The following is a 14,711-nucleotide window of genomic DNA, read 5'->3' on the forward strand; positions in this document are numbered from 1 at the left end:
GCAAATTAAACAAAAAAAGTCATATGATAAAATGTACCAGAGACATACAATACATTATATGTCTCTGAATGTACTAAGTAAAAGCAATAATTAAAATTGGAGAATACGTTAGAGTGATATCTCGATATTTGGCGGGAGTTTAATAGTTACTTCCCTTTCTAAGTAACTCCGCCCACGAACAGGTGCCCTCAAATGTAAATAAACAACGCGCCAAAAAACACAATGACCAAACGATGATTCGACTGTACTATATTGAAATTAACATACTCGAAACTTGGTGAAAAAAAACACACATTAGAAAATACCTGAATTTTACTGATAGCATTACATTATTTTGCAGCTGAGGATATTTGAATTATTGTATTTCTGTCATTTCCGGCGGTTAAATTTGATTTTGAAATTGACAAGTCCTAAAATAGCAATGTATTGATGATCGTGATAACTGTGGAATCTTGTTCAAGGAATAATAATGGAAAAGGCATCCCGCGCTATCAGAAGGTAAACATATTTGAGTTTTCCACAATATTAATCCGAATGGTAGAGTAAACTGAAGCATAAAAATGATATACTTGAAAGGGGTTGATCAGTTGATCTTCAGTGTCCGCATCTTTTTGTCGTCAGATAAATTAATTTTGTCTCTTTCCTGTAGATAGCATTTGTTCCAAAGGCACAAGAAGAGTGTATCCATTATGAGCATATATTTATAAAATCTCTTGTAGCTGATTTTCTTATGTTTCATACTGTAAACAGAAAATTGAAGAAAAAGGGGGATGTGGTACTTCAGTGACTCCTTTTGTGGTAGGTGCAGATAACAGAAAATTAAAGAAAAAGGGGGATGTGGTACTTCAGTTACTCCTTTTGTGGTAGGGGCAGACACTTGTCTCATGTAGGGATGAACAGCTGATACACTTTTCATATATTATGAATACAGATTGTGGCTGATTCAGGTAGGGGTGAATGAGCATGGCAAGCAGGTACCCCCTTAAATTTTCAAAGCTTGGGTTGTCCTCTGTTAATAAATAAAAATAATTTGGATAATTTTTCCTCAAAAATATTTTTGCCATGCTCCGCTCTGAAAATTTTAGTTAGCTGCCCGCAACCTAAAATCCTGGATCCGCCTTCAACAGTGATTAAAAACAACATATTTTTTTTACAAACGATAAAACTTTAATCTAATGGAGAATTTAACTAGATTTGAAAAATATCTAATGCCTCTTTGACCAGTGTAGTTTTAATCTGTTTAAGAAAATTTCTACTAAACAATTCATGCAGTATTAAATTTTTAATTATAATCAACAACCTTAATAACATACATGTGTATTCCGAGACAACTAATCTAATCGTGGCACCCTTGTTATTATGAGCATTTATAATGATTTGTAAAACTTGAAATTAAAGTTTACATGTATATTGTTCTTCACAACTACAAATGTATCATTAATTTTCTAGGATTATTCCTTCCAAAAATAATGAACTTTAATTTTAAACACACACTTAATAAAGCTGAAATTTCACTTATAGGAATATAGTATTTTGGAGGTGAGAACATTTGTTTTTTATGGCATATTAAATTCAGAATGTTTCCTGTTTGACCAAGTAAAAAAACTGTTTTGAAAAATACTAAATATATGCCTTCATTTGTACCTACCTGAGAACTTAACATATTCATTTCAGCATGTTATGTAGAACACTAGTACTATGTACAGGGGTCAAATTTAAGCTTTTTAGTGCACTGGCCAGCCGGACCAGTGGACTTTAGATCTACTGGTCCGGCTCAAAATTTAATGGTCCTGCAAAAATGACATTCATTTGTTAAACCTCTAAAAGATATGACAGATGTTTAATTTTATTTTCCTCAGCTGCTTTCCTCTTCTTTATTCCAAAAATAGCACCCGCAATACCCTAAAAATAATTTCTCAGGTTTTTTTTTTGTAAACAAACCGAGATAGAGATGCAATCATTTATTTTAACGAAAAATTTCTACTGGTCCGCCAGGCCACCAGCTGACAGAATCTACTGGACCGACACAAATTCTACTGGTCTCAGACCATCGGACCAGCGCTAATTTCGAACCCTGACTATGTATTAATTTTCTGTGCCATACATTTGTATCAAATTGTATGGATATAAAACATAAAAGTTCTATTTGTTGTTACCCCATCAAAATCATGATTATTTTTTTACCTTGAACATGTTGAAAGTCTAAAATTTACATCAAAATTTCCATGCATATTCATATGTTTAATCTGGGACTATATTATACTAATGGTCTGGAACATAGATTAGATATATCTGATTTATTGCATGTATTATACATTTTCTTTATAAAATTTCAATTCTGGTCCTGCTACAATGTAATCATGTAAGTCTCTATTTCTTTCTCTGCAATCTGTGATTCTTGTTTTACATGTATATAATGATATTATTCATTTGTGCAGACTTTATTATGCAGGAGTAAAATTGGCAAATTCTGTTGTTTTTTTTTGTTATTGTTTTATGTCACTTGTGGAATGTTAAAAAAAAAAAAACCATTATTCAGATTTTAATACAAATATATATATGTTACTTGTACCTTGAGATTTTCTGTAATGTTTACTACAGGAAATAAGACATTGTAGAATTTAAATGAATTTCTAATTTAAATCAACCCTATAGTGAAGATTACTTTTTTTTTACACAAGTAGATAATAGATCTCCATTCAAAAGACATATTTCCTGTGAAGATTTTATCACATGCAGTGTTCAGAAACAATTCTTTTTATATTTTAAAACTTAATGATCACCTAATTAGGGTTTTCCTGCTGATAATGAAACAAAACATTGAATAAAACCCTGTCTGACCATGGAAATATTAAGCATTAAAATAAAGAGATCTGGTATTATTGTCAGTGAGACAACTATCGACCAAAGTTGAAATGAAGTGGATGTCAGCAATTATAGTCATATGTACATGTAAAGCCTCTGTTGACTCCCCATACTCAGTTTTAAGTTGTAGAGTCAGGCCAAAATTAAAAATATGTTTGTTTCCCCTCCCCCACCCGGGTCAAAAATAAGCCCCCGGGCCAAAAAAAATTATTTTCCACAAAAAAATCGAAATTAATTTTTTCCTGAAAATATTTTTTTCCATTTTTGGAAAGTGCTTGAAAGCAGAAGGATTGATAATCTAAATAAATACACTCAAATTGAGCACAAACAACTGATAAGTGGCCTGGACTGGACAAGTCAAACCATTCATGTGACCATGCTATGACAATCACATCCAGTTAAAAAAAAAAAAAAAAAGAACCTGCCTTCCTGGTCTATTTACAAAGGGTAGACCCGGGGGAGGGGAAACAGACATTCTTTTAAATGTGGCCTCAGGTTTGAGTAAAAGGTGATTTGTGATACATGTATTTTTCATGAAACAGCAACCCAGAGACACAAGAACAACAACATCAAAGATACATGTTTCTAAATGTGACTACAATGTATGTCAATGTAAACATACTCACTTTAATATCGTTGCTTATTTGTGATCCATTTTACATGTACATTGTACATGTGTGTATGCATTGTGATATTGACAATATTAATTTTGGCCACGAGCATCACTGAAGAGACATGTATTGTCGAAATGCGCATCTGGTGCAAGAAAATTGATACTGTTAATTTTATTAACAATCTGCATGATCTGACACCCAATTCTTCAGCAGAAATAATCAAAATCCAAAAGAATTATGGAGATCTATATAATGCTTGACTGCACAAAATGTACAACTTTGAACACTCCACTGCTGAATATATTGCAGCTTTGCCTACATTACACATGTACATGTAAATGTGCACATATTTATAGCAGTTGTTTTTTCCTAAATTGCTTGTACATGTATATATATGTAATGTCTGTATATTTTAAAAGAAAAAGATGTAAGGTAACAATATAAATGCATACTGTTTTACACCACAAAATCTAATGAAAAAACCAGCATGTAAAAAAAGGCTCTGACTTTTACAAGTTATACATTTTGCAATGCCTTAGCCAGCTTAAAATACAGACTTGTACATTTAAGTACTTATGTTTGTATAACTTCAATCATTAAATTTTTTGTGAAAGAAAGTTGCTGAACTTTAACTGCTGACCTTTACTTTATCTTGCCAGTTTTTGGAAGGTCAAATTGATGACCTTTAAAGGTCATATCTTCTGGCTAGGTGGAGACAACCTGCAGCAATGACTTAAAGAGATCAAATGAGATGAAATAAATACATGTACCAGATACTAACAATTATATATTAAATCCAATGCTTTAACTACAAAATGCACTACATTGTACCTTACTAAGTACAGATGGATTTATAAATGGTTATTGCATTTACTTACAAAACAAAATAATATTTATTTTTTACAGGAGTGGAACAAAGTTAATGTCCAGTCTTGGAGATGGAACTAATTCTGATATGAATGTTATGATCTCAGAAGTGAAAAATTTAAGAAATTCTATTAAATCACAAATAAATGCAGAAACTTCCGGTAAATATATTTTTGTACTTTATTTTGTGTTTCGTATACTACATACATGTACATAGATATAAATGTATCTGCGTTTGTGAACAATGGGTCATCTATTTCCTAGAATTGTATACTTAACATGCTGAAGGGTCAACCTTATATAAACAAAACTCCTTTAAAGATGTCCCCCCCCCCTATCTTTTTTATGATAGATCACATTGCCATTATGCTAAAAAGGTCAATGTTGAGAACATGAGAAATTTAAAACTCCAACAATATTTCGATCCTTTTATACTTATTTCATCTAAATGCTTAGAATATACATTGTAGTTAATGAGAATTTTCTTTTTTCTACAGTGCATGTAGATATGAAATTTAAGTTAATTTTTAATGAATTTTATCGTTATTTATATACTGTTACAATGTACATTTAATTTGTGCATGTACAAAATGCATTTCCTTTTTGATCAAAAACTTTAAAAATTCTACTTATTTATTCATTCCTGGTTTTAAAATGCTCAAGTCTGAGAATACCTGATGAAAGTAAATCCAGAAAAGCCTTTCATATGCATAAAGTTTATAAAGTTTAGTGACCCATCATTTTAAGACACTTAAATGAATCAGTCCTAGTAGGATTATAAATATTGCTTGAGGACGTACCACCTCTCTAATGAGATTATAGGATTTTCTTAAATCTAATCCCAAGATTTACCGTTATATGACCTATAAATTGTAAAAGGAGAACCCTGTTACTATGTGAAATTCTTCATCAGATTTTCGGAGAAAATGGGAAATCAAATATTAATCAATGTGTCATTAAGACATTCTGTTACATGTGCCTTGGGGCAAAGTACTCTAAAGAGTGTTAAATTTGTTTAAAAGAAATGCTGTTTCTTATTTTCATTATATTTTTTATCTTAGATTCCAAACGTTACAGATTTTTAAACATGATTAAATAATACAAAAAAAAGCCACTGTTATCATGGTTATGGCCCATATTGACAGAATAGTAAACATTGACCGCCTTGGTAAAAAGATTGCTAATAATGATTTCATCATTGGCTCTTTTGTTGCAATAGTTTAATATCTGTTACAAAAATTACAATGTATAGCTGAATATAGCATTTTAACAGCTGAATAATTTTAAGATAACATAACAATGTGTTAAGTGAAGCAAGGAGATGTTTAAAATGTTTTGCGTGTGTACAAAATTTATCATGTTAGTATATAACTAGCAGTATTGACACACCACTAAAAATGTGTCATCTTTTAAAATATCTACAAAAAACTTTGTTTACATGTAAAATAGCTTTTATTTGTATATTTTACTGAATACGGCCAATAAATAATTGCTTTGAAGTCAATTGTTTCCCAGAAATCACATAAATTCATTATAAAAGTATGCTGCGTTTTATAAGTTTAAGAAAAAGGTCCTAATTGAAATTCATTGATACAGACAATTCCAACTACAGTGTATCTCATGTAAGGTTAGAACAATCTTTTAGGCAAAAAAAATGGAAAATGGATGAGTGTAACACACATCAATATTTTTTTAATCTGTACCTGTTTTGTTGTTTGTACTATTTCTGATTGTAAAAAAGGAAGGCAGTTTTCAAACTTAGTCAAGATCTGCCTAAATGATAGATGTCACCCAATATGACATCAAGATAAAATTTCCAAATTAACTTTGTTTTAGCATCACAAGACATGTTAAGATGGTCAGCTAATGAAGAAAACAGAGCAATACAGGTAAGATTGATACAGTTTGTTTGAATTCAGATATTTTTATGCTAAATTTTGATACAATGTAACAAATGTATATAACTGTCCATATTCAAAAGACTAAATTTGACTGAACATAGTAGATGTGGCTAAATCTTTCTAAGTTGCATTTTAAAATCACCTCTTTAAACATGTACTTGTTAGCAATTTTGGCTGAGAAATTTGCAAAGATAAATTTCAATAGTTAAAGAGGAGGGACAGGCACAACGTTTCACTTTGTTTACTCCCTTGTTTTACCCAATAATTTTCCGTAAAAAAATACATGTCATTTGCATGTACATGTATAAAGCCAGAACTTGGCAGTAATTTTTCATGAATTCCTCCTTGTTTTCCTGTTTTGTCAGTTATGTTAGACTCTCCATATACATCATAAAATACATTATTCAAAATTAAATGGAACACTGGAGTAGCATTAATAATAAGAGAGAGAAAACATTATATAATAATAACAATTTATTAAGAAACTTGGACTTTTGAATTTTCAGGATGTTTGTAATCATATATCAGAGTTAAATCTCCAATGGACTGAAGCTCAAAGGGAACTAAATGGTGAGTTTTATTTTATATGTATTAATTCATTCAATTAATTCATGAAAATATTTTCTCAACTAATGGATGTTTCAAGTGTGTTGCATTTCTGTCAAAATTACTTCCGTTCATATGTTAAGCCATTGGTTGAAAAAAAGGATAATGCTATATTGCACAAAGTATTGGCAAATTAAATTCTTAAAATTGATATTCAGCACTGCTGTTGTTAGGAAATTATAATTAAGTACTTACGAAACAAATATCATTTCTAGTTAATTCAGCAAAATGACACTCACAAAGACGCTTGTTGAACCTTTATAGAGTATACTTAGGGATACAGGTGACCCCCTCTATTTGGTAAATGATGTCACAAAGACGCACACAATTGACAAACTTTACCTGTGAAGACATAACTTGATAGTGGACTTAATATTAGCCTCTACAAGACTTTTTAGTTTTGATTCTCCCTTCAACCTCTTTTTTGCATTATAGATTTACATGTGATATATTTTGTACAGATAATTTAAAGGACTACATGAAGATGTTGGAGCTGGTCTTAGAAGGAGAAAAACATGTCAAAGAAGCAAAAAATAATCTGGTAAAATATTCAAAGTTGTTTAAGTCCACAACATGAATGGTTCTTTGTCATATTTCCTTGTCAATATATATATGTACATGTCAGCATGTTCCATGAACAGCCATTCTGCTCATTATGATATAATTTAGTTAGAGATGTGGATTTTTATCAAATTTAATTAAAACAGCACTCCAATAGATATAAGAAGAAGTGGTACATATGAGTGCTAATGATATAACTCTCCATCCAAGTCAAGATTTGTAAAAGTAAACCATTATAGGTTGTCTTTTTCTCAAAAACTGATTGTGCTATATCAATGATTTTTAATTGTTACAATTCTAATACATTTAAATGCAGTTCAAATTAATTTATGCATACATGGAGTTGTAATTTAATGTGTAGCTCAAACTCCATTTAAAACTCAGTCAAAATAAGTAGCTTGTCATTCTTTATTGACTTTCAGATTATTATTTTTGTTGCATTTTAAAGTGTATTTTAAAAATATATACAAGATGCAAGATCTATGTATGTTTTTGCATTATTGCACATTACTTAAGAAATTCATTTGTAACAATAAGAGTACAATTACTATTTTTTACCTGTCAAAAAATGGGTCATTTAATCATAAGACTTTTTTATAGCCTTATTGATAAACAATAAAACAAAAAGTCTATTTAATAACTAATTTAAATGCTTATTCAATTATACTAATGATTGGCATTTGGCCTATAATGAAACGGGAATTTTCATTATTTAGACACTTTATAAATAAAGATATAGTAATTGTTTAACACTTTCAAAAGTAATGATTATATATAATTAGTAATTTACAAAATTAGAATTATTATATCTGGAACGATAAATCCCCTTGTTTTATCAATATGGAAGAATTCAAAGTATTTTAGAAATGTCAATATTTTGAATGTAAACTGAATTTTGATCTCGTTTTTATAAAGTGAAGTGAAAATTCTAAATCAAGAACTTAAAAAATTCCAATAAAACATTTGAGGGATGTCAAAATTGTACACAAGTTCATTTAGGAAAGTCATATGAAATATATATATATATATATATATTAAATGACTGAATAAATAGTCAACGATAAATCTTACGGGGCGATGGATCATATAATTATGATTCAGTACACTTGTTATATATATATATATATATACATGTTATACTGATTATTAGAATCTGGAAAATTATAATTATGAATTCTGTAAAATTGATAAGAAATGTAAGATGAAAACTAACCCAAATTAGGAGGGTCAGCCATGTATGCATGGTTTAAAGCTGTGAAAAGGGGGGGGGGGGGGGTGGGGGTTAGTTCATTTTGAAATATCAGTGGAAGTAAAATTAACCTTAGCTATGCACCATGGCTAACCCTATTTAGCTTTCATTAGACATTACTTATCAGTTTTCAAGAAGTGTGAGCCAGGATCCACAGCAACAGTTTATAAGCCCCATCTTTGATAGAAAGGGCATTAGGTTTTCTGATAAGTACATTTGTTCCTCATCAAGTAGAAGATTTTGGTAAAGGTAGCTTAAAATTGAGCACATTTCTGTATTAGGATGTAAGTTTATAAATTTTAGATCAAATTGCGGTATTAACCATGATTTCAAAGTTCAGTGAACATGGAAATGTGCGGGCAAAAGTATTATTTTTAATAACCTTATGTTCTATGTGATGTATATCCTCTCAGAGCAGTGTTCACCCATATATTTTTGGTTTGTTTTTGTTGCTAGTTCTTTGATTAACAGAGTATTTTGTAGTCTTTTATCTCTTTGTATTTCTTTCTTTTGAGTCTTTTGCAATGGCCTTGCATAATTCAAATAATACCAAAAACATAGCTTCACCTTTGTTGAAATCATTGTATTGAACCATAAACCTATCTTTTTTTTAAGGATAATTGTGAAAATAAAGAAAAAGATTACCAGAAAAAGTTGAAGAAAACATGTAAGGTAAAGTATGAATTTGATTTAATATGACCCTTAAAAATGGGGCTTTTATGGTACATCATGAGAATCTCTCATCATGTGAAGTTCCCCCTATTTCAAATTGATTAAAAAATATTTACTAGTCAGGATTTTCTGTCAAGAAGAACTAAATGTCAGAACTTTTACAATTTTGATGTAAGAGAGATTTAATTCAGGAGTATATTTGTTTATCAGGTTTGATACAAATTCGAATAGTAGTTTTAACACAATGAAATACTTTCTGAATAACAGGTCTTCATACACATTAAAGGACATTTTATTTCATGTTAGATGATGATCTCCAGTTGTATTATCTTATATGTTTTAATCAGTCTTAAAAGAAACTTTATGAGAGGCCTACCAAATTTGTGCAATTTATTATATAAAAAGACTTCTGATATATGCTGTGGAGGCCTAAAAAGGGGAAGTTAAAAACTGTTTGTTGTTGGATTTCATGGAGCATGTATTGAATTGGACAGTTAAATGTTTTCAAAGGGCAAATTTTGTAGTAATGATTAAATGTTTTACATATTAAGCTAAAAGCTGTGCAATTTTCTTAAATATTTTTATGGATTATGTCAGGAAAAAGTAATATATATTATACTTAAAATTTTAGTATTAGATCTGGAAAGATAACTAATTAAATTCTTTTTTGAAGAAAAAAATGACAAATAAGGCCCACACTGTGTCACACAAGTTGCTACATAACAAAATAGAACTATTTTTTTTACATTCTTTTATACAACTGAATAATCTGAGTTATCTCCCCTCTTACAATGCAACTTTAATAGATAGAAATCAGCCACAAAATTCTCTTCTTTAAAGAAAAAGGGTATTATGAGATTGATGAATCTAGACATTCAAACATGTTAAATATCATCTGATAAAAAAATGTGAGTTCAATTATGATATATTTTGTAGAAGGGTTCTGTGGAGGAGAGAATGTCCTTTGAATCAAAAGTTACACAGGCACAGAAATCAAGAGATGTGGCTTTGTTAGAAGGTTAGTTTATGTTAATTATCCATATTGTATTTTTAAAAAGGCTATTTATATATAAATGTGAATTTATGGTTTAAAAACATTGTAAATAATAGTCATTTAAATTTTATATTGTTTTTCCCTTTTCTGTTCTTCAGTCAACTTGAATCATCACATCATCAAAATTTGTAACATTTACGTGTCCATTATGGCCAAAATTGATCTGTTAATATAAAGTCATTTTAACATCTAGTACAACAAAATCTGAGACAATCTGGTTTGAAATATATATAAAAATATTGACATACATGTAGGTTTAAAAATCAATTTATTCATAAACAATACATGATACAGTTACAAAAAATGAGGGGTTTGAATGCATTTTACTCCAGATGTGTTTTAACTCTGTGTCCTTTCTTTTCAGTTTGTGAAAAAGTGAGAGAAAATGAAGCAGTTAAAATGATACGTCTGAAGGAAGGTTTGACAAAAATTTCTGAAGCCTATATGATGATGGGAAAAAAATGTTCAATACTGTTTGAGGCTGAAAGGGTAAGAGAACCTAGAATTAATATCCCCTATATATACATTTGAAAAAATATGTGCTTCTTTATGATTTTTTCTCCTTTTTTTTTAAATGAATAGCAATTTTTTTATGCCCTACCTACGATAGCAGTGGGGCATTATGTTTTCTGGTCTGTGTGTGCGTCCGTTCGTCCTGTTTCAGGTTAAAGTTTTTGGTCAAGCTAGTTTTTGATGAAGTTAAAGTCCAATTAGCTTCAAACTTAGTACACATGTTCCCTATGATATGAACTTTTTGATGCCAAATTAGTTTTTTGACCTCAATTTCACGGTCCACTGAACATAGAAAATGATAGTGCAAGTGGGGCATCCATATACTGTGGACACATTCTTGTTCAATTAAATTTCCTAACAATCTTTTATTGATAGTTTTGAAAAGTTATGAACTTGGTTAAATATCAACATCTTGTTATCTGATTAGGAAATTAGTTGTTTCTGAGACTACTTCTCTTAGTTAACAATGATATATAATACTCTCCGAACAACAGATTTTTGTTTGGATCTGTACTAGGGGGAAATGTTTTACACACTTCTTTACACTTTTTATAACCACTAAAATATTTTTAGTATTTGGACATTCAAATTTCATTTTCATGACGATGTTATCTAAATAAATACATGTGGAATAATGTATCCCATTAAATTGGCAACACTCAATATTGCAGAGTTTACATAGTATGTACAATTATACCTATTTCAGGATGTTGCTAACCTGATACCTGATGTACATGGACAGAATCTGGAAGAAATTAAATATACAGGTTTGTAAATATTTAAAACATGTGTATACTATAGTGTTCTTGATATTTATGTAGATTCAAGGTCTTTAGAGTTTTTCTGCAAAGTTGGCTTTCTTGCCATCGTCTCTAAGATTGAGCTCAATGGTTGACATAAAATTTATCACACAAAGAATATTAACCATCAATAGACATAAGTTTTTAAGAATCTATTATCTTTGTTTAAAATCTTATTTACATCAACATTAGCTGAACCTTTTATTTAGAAATTTAGAGATTTGCTAAACCATTCAGGTGTTATAAGATATATAAAACATTTAAATCTGTTGAGTTTAACAATATTTTATTTAAGAATTGAATGCTTCTTTTTGTAACTTCATTGGGGTGTAAAAGCGTTGACTGAAGTACATTTTGTATGAAGCGCGGAAGCACTTCATTCTAAAAATGTGTGCACGGTCAACGCTTTTACAACCCTATTAAGTTACAAAAAGAAGCTTCAATACTTACAATTACATTTTTTAGCTTTGATCATGAAAACACAAATTTTATATTTTTTTATTTAATTCACCTGTGCACTTTATTGTGGGACCATGTGTTATCATGAATGACAAGTTTTATTGAGAAATGCAATTGCTTAATTGCTTAAGGAATAACACATGATGTGCAGTTAGCCAATCAGAATAAAATACTATAATGAAACATACATCTAATGTAATTATTATGAATTATACAAGTAAATTTTATATACACATTCACAAATAGAATTCAGAAACAAGCTACAAGTGCTTCTTGCACTGTTCTTTTTCTAAGTGTGTACCATTTTGGTATACATATCAACCTAGCTTTTTCCTCATTTTTCCCAGGGATTCTTACACAATGTGAAATTTTACTCTTTACTGTATTGTATATGAATTCATGACTTATTGATATGCATTATTCCTTTCAGGTGCACTCCATTCCCAAGCATTTGTACAGAGAGCTAAAGAGAAAGTCCAAGCATGTGAAGTTAAACCACTGAGAAGATCATCCAGTCTTCCTAGACAGTCCCAGTTATGTCGAGATAGATCCTCACCTTATGAAACCCCTGAACAGTCACCAAAAAAAGCGTCCTCTTGTGACTCACCAAGCAAGTCATCAATAAGTGGCTCACCGAGCAAGTCATCAATAAGTGACTCACCAAGCAAGTCATCTATGAGTGACTCACCTAGTAAATCCTCAATGTATGGTAAGTCTGGGCCTTAAAAAACACAGGACATATTTACAATTTGAAAATAACTTTGTTTTGATTCTGCTACAAAAAATATCTCTATGTTAATTATCAACTGATGAAGAAAAAAATAGCATATACAAAGCAATAGGGGGACATTTTATAATGTGTATCAAATTGGTGTACAGTTCACTTAATTGATTTAATCATAAATTCAGACATTTCCTAGGTTGAATGCTAATTATTTTTGAAAATATGATACAAAACAAGTACATGCTTCAAAACTATTTGACCCATATAGGTAATGGTACAAGTTTTTAAAGGAGAAACAAATGGCAGGGTTTTTTCTTTTTTTTATACTGATAATTTGGTAAAATTGTTTAGTCAATCAGCTTCAGCAGTAGAATTGTAAATTTGATCCAATCAAGATTATTGGTGTTCATCACTTTTAAATAAATTTTTCTCCTTTATTTTTACAGAGCAAGATTCTGATCCACCACCATACCACACAGTCTATCCCAGTATCTATCCAAGTCTACACTTCATCACCAGTAACCGTGACTACAGTCAGAACCAATCAGATCACAGTAACAACTCTTCACCAGAGACCAGCATTTGTAGAAAGTAAATGGACAAAAGAAAGATAATTCAAATTGGTGCTAATATTAGAATGTAGATTATTATAGCTTGTTTTTTCTAAGATACAAATGTACTGCTCTCATGCACTGACATGATGTTTATTTTAAAATTGTTTGTAAGCTGATAAAGGCTAGGCACTTAACAAAGTAGCCATTATAATAATTTGGTGTAAAGTTCATTGTATGAAAATAAGACATATAAAGACATAGTATTATGCTTGTTAATCCTTGAAAACATTGTAGTTTTTAGCTGTCATTGTTAATCCTTGATGAATTTTTTGCTTTTGTGTATTGCTTTGGACAACCAGTTATTCATATCCCATTGAAATAAATATCTTTAGATGCTTTAGTAGAAGCAAAGTATGAGTATCTTGGAATGGACAACTTTTTCATATGAATAAAGCAAAGAAAATTCTTAAAAGAAATTAAATAAATAAACTCACTGTTATGAATTATAAAGTTCACAACAAAAGAATTTCGATTTTTTTGTTGTTGTTTTCACTTATTCTGCTATGAATTGAATTATTAAAGCCATCAAGTTTAAGATCTGTGTTTGCTTAAATTATACAGGTTGATAGAGGAATCGTTAAAGGCAAAGGAGTAAGTTCGGAAAGGGCCATATTTGGCCCCAATTATAAAGTTCATAGTTATAAGACAATAATCTTTTTAAGTTGCCTTAAAGACATGTGAGAAAGTTAAACAGGACTATTTTTGTCAAATTTTAATTCTAACACGTTGATTTTTACATCCCAAAAAGGTCAAGATAAGGGATTTTGGTGAAATGTGATAAAATCAGCTGGATTTCAACCAAATCAAGGACCAGGAAACAGAGCGCAGGCGTCGACAAACTTAATTTTCAAATAAGACATGTTAAATGTCTTCACAAACATTATTTTAAAAGATCTTTGTTGTCGACGTATGCGCTCTATGTTTCCTGTCCAATAATCTATGGAAATTTAACCATTTTCATTGATTTTTTCGTGAAAAATCAATATGAGCATGATGAGTACAACTTGTGACGTCATAATGAAATGCAGAAACGTAAAATTTTCAACAAAATGGCTTATTTCCTATCTAGTCATTGTATTAGCTATAATTTATTGTGATATTGGTCAATAAATCCGAATTTGAAATTTACACTCAAAAAGGGGGCCATTTTAGGACCTTACCGAACATACTCCTTTAAGACCACCATTTGTCTTATTATTTTTAAATTATTAG

The 14,711-nt window shown here is 30.2% G+C and overlaps 1 protein-coding gene across 2 annotated transcripts; it reads left to right on the forward strand.

The window, feature by feature from the left end:
• The first annotated feature begins 267 nt into the window (after positions 1–267).
• On the forward strand, positions 268–14,090 carry LOC139480922 (coiled-coil domain-containing protein 39-like). 2 transcript variants are annotated; one of them, XM_071263881.1, is made up of 12 exons: positions 343–498; positions 1,522–1,539; positions 4,386–4,507; positions 6,183–6,235; positions 6,754–6,817; positions 7,315–7,394; positions 9,279–9,335; positions 10,272–10,353; positions 10,754–10,878; positions 11,609–11,669; positions 12,592–12,870; positions 13,332–13,625. In XM_071263881.1, the coding sequence occupies exons 1-12, from the start codon at positions 470–472 to the stop codon at positions 13,478–13,480; spliced, it is 1,119 nt and encodes a 372-aa protein (XP_071119982.1). In that variant the 5' UTR covers positions 343–469; the 3' UTR covers positions 13,481–13,625. The 2 variants fall into 2 exon arrangements, with proteins under 2 accessions (XP_071119983.1, XP_071119982.1); XM_071263882.1 differs by lacking the exon at positions 1,522–1,539 and having other exon boundaries at positions 268–498; positions 13,332–14,090.
• The last annotated feature ends 621 nt before the right edge of the window (positions 14,091–14,711 follow it).

The sequence above is a fragment of the Mytilus edulis genome, chromosome 7 (assembly GCF_963676685.1).
Source record: "Mytilus edulis chromosome 7, xbMytEdul2.2, whole genome shotgun sequence".
Classification (NCBI taxonomy): Eukaryota; Metazoa; Mollusca; class Bivalvia; order Mytilida; family Mytilidae; genus Mytilus; species Mytilus edulis.